This window comes from Centroberyx affinis, unplaced genomic scaffold, assembly GCF_046629955.1.
Source record: "Centroberyx affinis isolate AG114_WGS23_722 - 3 ecotype Tasmania unplaced genomic scaffold, CSIRO-AGI_Caff_v1 ptg006591l_1, whole genome shotgun sequence".
Lineage (NCBI taxonomy): Eukaryota > Metazoa > Chordata > Actinopteri > Beryciformes > Berycidae > Centroberyx > Centroberyx affinis.
In genome coordinates this window covers 10,001-17,494 of record NW_027283340.1, presented here as the reverse complement: position 1 = coordinate 17,494, position 7,494 = coordinate 10,001, and the positions used below count along the sequence as shown (strand labels likewise).

General features: G+C 41.8%; 1 protein-coding gene across 1 annotated transcript in view; it reads right to left on the bottom strand.

Annotated features, from left to right (window-relative positions):
* Window positions 1-2,782: 2,782 nt before the first annotated feature.
* The window catches only part of nars1 (asparaginyl-tRNA synthetase 1), a gene marked incomplete at its 3' end in the record, with an annotated part of 13,784 nt that continues 9,072 nt past the window's right edge, over window positions 2,783-7,494 (bottom strand). Inside the window, exons 8-12 of the mRNA XM_071512870.1 lie at window positions 7,069-7,155; window positions 6,611-6,832; window positions 5,672-5,871; window positions 4,750-4,885; window positions 2,783-2,896 (exon numbers count right to left, since the gene is read on the bottom strand). Of these exons, the coding sequence (XP_071368971.1) occupies window positions 2,783-2,896; window positions 4,750-4,885; window positions 5,672-5,871; window positions 6,611-6,832; window positions 7,069-7,155 (759 nt within the window). The remainder of the gene's footprint in view (window positions 2,897-4,749; window positions 4,886-5,671; window positions 5,872-6,610; window positions 6,833-7,068; window positions 7,156-7,494) is intronic.

Below are 7,494 nucleotides of genomic sequence, written 5' to 3'. Positions count from 1 at the left end.
ATTTTGAGTGAGCTGAACGCACGTCTCCCACTCTGTAACATTTGAGATGTAACATTGTGTTACTGGGCCTGGTCACATATTTATGCATGCCATGATCCTTTCCCACATGTCTTATTGTATTACATGTTGGGGGCAATGTGGAGAAAACCACTAGAATCCTTGTATAAACAAACCTTAAAAATTCTGGATAAAAGGCCATTTCAGTATCATCACTGTAGGATATTAGAGAAACATCATCTTCTGAGCTTGGAGAACTTTAGACTTTTCTCAAATCGGTGTCTAGTGTATAAAATTTTAAATGGTTTGTCCCCTCCCTCTTTACATGAATGAATGAATGAATGAACTTTATTTTGGTTGTTCACATTAAAAAAAAACTGTACATCTCGAGATTTCTCTACCAGATGACATAAAGAGTTGTAGTTCTATTAGTAGCTTTAAAGTCAAATTGAAAAATCTGCTAAAAGCTACTCAACTTTGCAATCCCTGACTCTGCATTTCATACGTCTTGCTTGACTCTATTATTTTCGTTTTGCTTGGTTCTCAAATATCTTTGTTTTTAAGTTGTTTAACACACTCATGGTGCTGACAAGGTGTGTGTGCGTGTGATATATTACTGCATGTGATTTGTATCATGTGCTTTGTTTTGTTTGTTTAGTTTGCGTAATGTTGTTCTGGCATTGAGTGGATGTTTTAATTATGACCTGCCAATGCATCAGATGGTAACATTTTTTGTTTCATCCAACAGCAGTGATAGAAGTTTTGATCCAAAAACTGATGACAAATGTGATAAAGAGCAAGAATTTCCTGTTTCACTAAACTAGACTGGAGTTTCATTTCATACCAGCCACAACACACTCATTCATTTCTAATAGGATTTTCTGTATTTGGGTATTTGTCCTGATTGAGTGACATTACACCAACATGACACACAGAGTTATTAGTTTAGTCAACTGAAAGGAAGATAATCGCACACGGTGAGGTGCTGCTGGTGGAAAAGTAACTCCAGAAAAGTGAAAAATACACTCGCTCAATAAAGATTTAACGCTCATACTGTAGCAACATTTCAGCCATACTGCTTTTCTCAACCTGCTTTTCAAAAACCTCCTGAATATTTTGTTCTTTCTTCGGTGAAACCAGTTGGGTCGGTGTGTATTATAAGTGACAGGAGGACAGCTGAACGGACAAAGCCTTGCTGATTGTTTTATCTGAATGTCTCATGAAGGGCGGCGGCTGCAGACTGCGGCTCTTTATTTGGTTTCCAGAGCGTGATCAGAGCGCGTTCCTGTGGGGAGCGTTACTGCTGGATTACACAAGACTTCTGCTTTCATTTTAAGGAGCAGAGCAGAGCAGAGTGAGGTCCAGACCGCTGGTGGGTCTGAGCTGGTGTCATCAGGTCATGTGACCCTGGTGAGTCACTGGTGTCTAGAGAGGAAGACTGAGGAACTCTTTCTCTTTGAGGAGCGAGGCGTTAAAGTGCCATCTAGTGGGACGGCGAGGTGGACTGTTTTTTTAAAGATGTCCTTTCATTTTATGTTCCAGCCAGATCACTAAGGTCCTCCACCACTTTTCTTTTAAATGTTCCTTATGTGTCCCATAGAAGTCCCGGTGAGAGCGCCTTCTGTTTTTATGCCCTAAACTGTGGAGCTCACTGCCTCTGGATATTAGACTGGCAAGATCTCTCTGTATTTTTAAAAGGAAATTAAAGACCTATCTTTTTAATCTGGCTTTTAATTTGGAGTAATGTTATAGCGTAAGTTTTTAAGTTCTAATCATTGGTTTTTACTTTATTTTTATCCCTGGTGTTTATTTTATTGCATTTTTATTATATTTTATTGACTCTTATTTATTGATTTTTTAACATTTTATTGTTTTATTGTTGTAATTTTGCTATGTGAAGCAGTTTGGGCTGCATGCTTGTATGAAAGGTGCTGTATAAATAAAGTTGAGTTGAGTTTCCAACATCTTTCATGTACTGAAGGAGTTTCATGACCCAGTTTCCACAAAAGGATGGAAGTAACTAATTACATTTCCTAATTTTGCTTTTACTTAAGTACATTTTTGCTCAAGTTTTGCCCTTCAGTGCATTTTAAATCCATCCATCACAGAACAGATTGTGTGTCTCTCCATCAGCAACAGAAACTGGATCAACTGTAAACTGACAAACTGTGGATCCATTCACAGTGAGAAGAGGAATCTGACTTTACTTTGTTTCTGCACTTTATTTTCTCATTTCTAATGTTTCCAGTGAAAAGAATCCAGTCTGAACTCTGTCCTCTCTCCTTTTAGAATCACATGGAAAAGATCACAGCTGACAACGTTCTCTGTTCTAAAGAGGAACTCAGGAACTTTTACTCTGAGGACATTTTAAATCACACACTTTTTACTTTTACTGAAGGAGATTTTTTACACCATTTCTTTTACTTCTACTGCAGTAAAATATCAGCAAAGTAGCAGTGTGATGCTTTAGTTCTCTCTCTCCACCCCTGCCCTTTGGCCCAATAGAGTTTCATTCCAAACAGAGATATTCACCATTTGGGAACAGAAAAAAAAAACAAAAAAAACGTCATGAATGCCTTCTCTTACAAAAAGACTGCTGACATGACACTAAAGCAGATTATTTCTTATAAATAAAAGGTAAGACAGCTCAAGGCCTCTGCTGATAAAACAGTTGGAGAATGATCTGTGTTTTTGGAATACTGACAGATCTGGATTTGTCATTCACACACTCACACACACACACACACACACACACACACACACACACACACACACTCCCTCGTACCTCTCCAAACTCGTAGTAGGTGCCATCGTCCTTCTTGATGTCGTGCTCCTTCAGCCAGTCGATGGCTTCAGAGTAGTTCATCCTCTTAAACGGCCTCTTGGGCGGCTTGAAGTCCTGGAAAACAGAACCACAAAAACATGACATGTACTGATGTTTTTACCGGTAGTGCTGTGTGTGAGAGAGAGAGAGGAAGCAAAAGTTTGTTATTTTTTATTATTATGATTTTACGATTCAAGCATTGGACGAAACGATGAAAACTATTTGGTATAATTTGCTCATTCCTGCTTTTTCCAGGAAAACGGGCTGATTGTGGAACAGGGAACCCACTTGAAATAAAATGACAAATTTTTCACTACAACTGTGATTATTTTTGTACCCTATAATCTACCACTGGTAGATTACACCACTAGTAGATTATAGGTTTAAAAGTTTAAAAGTTTGTGCAATTGTGATCTAAATATATCGCTATATTCACAAAATATCGCAATATTCCATATTGTTGAAATCGGCCCAAGCCTAATAACAGGGTTCCCACACCTTCTTCAACATCAAATTCAAGGACTTTTCAAGGACTTTCCAGGCCCAATTCCCTCAAATTCAAGGACCCAACACGGCACAGTTTGAGACACGGATCAAGGTTAATTACTGTTACAACACAGAATGTTTCTAATGAGAACTAGCAGGCTTTACAGAAGCTCACAGGCAACAATTAAAAAGAGAGAGAGGCTTGAATGAGTGAACACTTCTCAGCTGCAGACAGTGGAACGTAGCCTATTTGCTAATGTTAAGTAAAAAAATATCAAAAGAACTTCAATTTCTATTCTTGCACAAAATATATAAATTCAAGCACTTTCAATGACCCATGTCTATTTATGTCTATTTTCAAAAACTTTCAAGGATTTCGTAGGGCTGGACCCGAATATTCGGATATTCGTTCGTTGGGTAGGTATTCGGTTTTCAATTTTGGGATTCGGATATTCGTTTTTTTAAATGTCATTTTATATGTAATCCGTAAGCCGGTTGCCATTGACGATGCAAAGCAGTTTCTTTTTTTTTTTGTACTTGAATTCAAACGTCAGTCACATTTGCTGATCGCCATGGTGACACAGAGAAAAAAGTACGACCTGAAATTCAAGCTGTCAGTTTCAAATTTGCTGAACAAAACTCAGGAGAAGCAGCAGCAAGACATTTCTCTGTTGATCTTTTTTTCTAAGGTAGGTTCTCTCTCTCTCTCTCTCTCTCCCTCCCTCCCTCCCTCACTCTCTCCATATTCTTCCCTGCTGACCCTCTCCCTCCCTCTCTCTCTCTCCCTCTCTCTCCATATTCTTCCCTGCTGACCCTCTCTCTCTCTCTCTCCTCTTCCTTTCTCCATATTCTTCCCTGCTGACCCTCTCCCTCTCTCCCTCTCCCTCTCTCTCCATATTCTTCCCTGCTGACCCTCTCTCTCTCTCTCTCCTCTTCCTTTCTTTCTCCATATTCTTCCCTGCTGACCCTCTCCCTCTCTCCCTCACTCTCTCTCCCTCCCTCTCTCTCCATATTCTTCCCTGCTGACCCTCTCTCTCTCTCTCTCCTCTTCCTTTCTTTCTCCATATTCTTCCCTGCTGACCCTCTCCCTCTCTCTCCCTCTCCCTCTCTCCCTCCCTCTCTCCCTCTCTCCCTCTCTCTCCATATTCTTGCCTGCTGACCCTCTCTCTCTCCTCTTCCTTTCTCCATATTCTTCCCTCTCCCTCTCCCTCTCCCTCTCTCTCTCTCTCCCTCCGCCTCCCCCTCTCTCTCTCTCTCTCTCATGTATGTTAAGTTATGTTATGTTATGTTATGCTGTGTTTTTGTGAGGAGGAACTGTGCCTATGTGTGAACTTTGTCGGGTGAACTGTTGCCCGTCTATGGAAAGCCAAGCAGTTTTGAAGGTGCGTGGCTCTTAAGGATGGATTTCGAGGACCCGTGGGGACCCTGTAATGAGCACGTACGGGGTTGAGGTCGTAGAGCAGCGGTGCAGCGGGGGACTTGAGCACTCGGTCCACCACGTCACACACCAGGTCCTCCAGTCTGTTCAGCAGCTCCTCAAACGTCAGGAAGGGACATTCGGCCTCGATGTGGGTGTACCTGCAGCACACGAGACGGAGAACGGGTTGACGGGTGAAATCTCTCTTTACCCCGGACAGTCATCAGGGCAGGAAGGTTTTGGTTTCAAACCCCATTGACTTGTACTGGCATCGCTAACAAATGCTAACACAGGGCTGGGATGTATTGTATAATTTCGATGTGTTGATATGAGACTGAGGGATTTTGGTTATCGTAATATTGTGAAATAACTTCAATGCCACTTGCTCCTGGTCTTAAAGGCGTTACAGTGAAGTGACACAACTCTCTGAATTTATCAGTCTGAGTAAAATGAACAACGACTGGCTTCACCTACCTCATCACATCCACATTACTGATTACTAATGATCATTACTCACTTTCAGAATTTTCTTGTGTGTAAATATCTTATGAAAGCACGAATACTCATTGCCCCAAAATATCGTCACATGTCGATATCGAGGTATTTGGTCTAAAATATAGTTTTATTTGGTTTTGTCAGTATCACCCAGCTCTATGCTAAAAACTCTTGACGTGAAAATGTTTTGAATGTCATAATAGCGGTCTTAAATTAATAAAATAAAATCTAAAATGCAAACTAAAAAATACTTGTGATGTAGGAATTACAGCTTATTCTACTCGTTACAATTCACTTTTTTTCCCCTTTATCTCCTTTATTGAATTGTCTGTGGTAGAAAACAACCTGTGTCAGAGGTGAGGCTGGTGTAGAGAGTAGAAAGAGGGAGAGAAAGAGACAGAGAGACACATTAGTGATAAAACATGGGACCATTCCCCCCCCCCCCCACTCACTCGGACAGGTGTCTGCGCGTGCGGGACTGCTCCGCCCGGTAGGACTGGGCGATGCAGAAGGTGTCGCCCAGCGCGGGGATGCAGGTCTCCAGGTACAGCTGGGAGGACTGGGTCAGGTACGCCTGCTCCCCGAAGTAGTTCAGGTTGAAGAGCGTGGAGCCGCCCTCCACCTGAGTCTGCACCAGGGTCGGGGGGGTGATCTGGGGGAGAGGAAGAAAATAAAAAAAAAAAACAGTGTTAGAGGGGACTGTCCTGTAATCCTGGAGTCACGGGTTTGAGAGCCGCAGCAGTCAGTGGTAGTGATGGAGGATGAACTTTCAAGGCCTTATCCAGGGTTCCTACATATTTTCAATTACAAAATTCCATACTTTTTCCACACCTTTGATTTGTTTTGAAGATTTTGTCTGGTGTTCAATATGATTTATGCAGATAGACATCTTGCCCCTGCTAACTAGGTCATATCACTGTATAGATGAAGATTGTTCTTCACAGCCACAAATATCAGAATATGTGAGATGATTGGCAGGGTTCCTACACGGTTTCCATTTTAAAATTCCATATTTTTCCCAGTCGCTATGTTCTTGACTGGATTTGATTTTGGTGGGTATTTGATATAATGCATGCTGACAGCGGCTGGGTAATAAGAGCGTCCCTCTATCTGAACATTATTCTTCACATCAACAAAAACTGTGGACTCAAAGTGGCTCTACAACAACATAAAAGCTAGAATTATGTGTGTATCGGACCTGAACCGCAACATTTTCCATACTTTTCCAGACTATTTTTTCAAATTCCCAAACTATTCAAGACCTGGAAATGATCAAATTCATTTCTAACAGTTTTTCAGACTTTCCAGACCTGCGTAGGAACCCTGCTTATTTTACTTTTCTCAGATCCACAGCCTCTCCATGGTCTGAGACCCTGTGGAACGCCCCTCACCTCGTAGTACCCGCGGCTGAACAGGTGGTCTCTGAAGCACTGTGTGACGGTGGACCGGATCCGCAGGATCTTGGAGACGTTCTCTCCTCTGATCAGCATGTGGCGGTTGTTGAGCTGAACGTCGACGTCCGACTCCTCGTTCAGCAGGTTGTCGGCTCCGCCCGCCGGGGCTAAGCCAATCAGCTCCCAGAAGTCGCAGTGCAGCTCGTGGCCGCCCGGCGCCTAGGAGACGAGAGGAAGTAGTACACTGTAGAAGGCATTCATGTATTTATACTGTATTAGTATGCAATATTTCTTGAATATTGTGTTATTTTCTGCAATATTGAATACCACCTCGACTCCTTAAAAAAACACCAGTATTATCCTTTAATGAAGTTGCATATAGCAGAGGGATCGGAGGATGAGTGGATGGAGGAGTGGAGGATTGTGGGTAAGCTAAGTGCAGCAGGGATGTTTACCTGTTTCCCCTCAGGTACTGGCTTCACAGTCCCATAGAGAGCCACAGTACTCTCTGTAGACAAGACCAAGGCATTGTAGCACTGGCACTGGAACACAACAACAACAACAACAACAACAACAACATGTCAGTCTTAACGTTTGTTATTATTAGTTCAGGGGCTGGATTCACAAAACCCTCTTAAGATAAATGGTATTCTTGAGATGAAAGTTCTCAAATTTGTTCTTGATTTTTTTCTTAACTTTAAGACGGCCCTTCCCCTGTCTTAAAACTCCTACAGTGAAAAGGTAAGCCTCTAATATCATATATTTAAACACATTTTAGACAAGTAGGTTATAGTTCAAAGTCTTCATAGGTTCCCCTACACCTAACATTAAGATGAACATTTATTGTAAAGCTTTATTTGGTGTAGGGCCAGGTAGGCCTC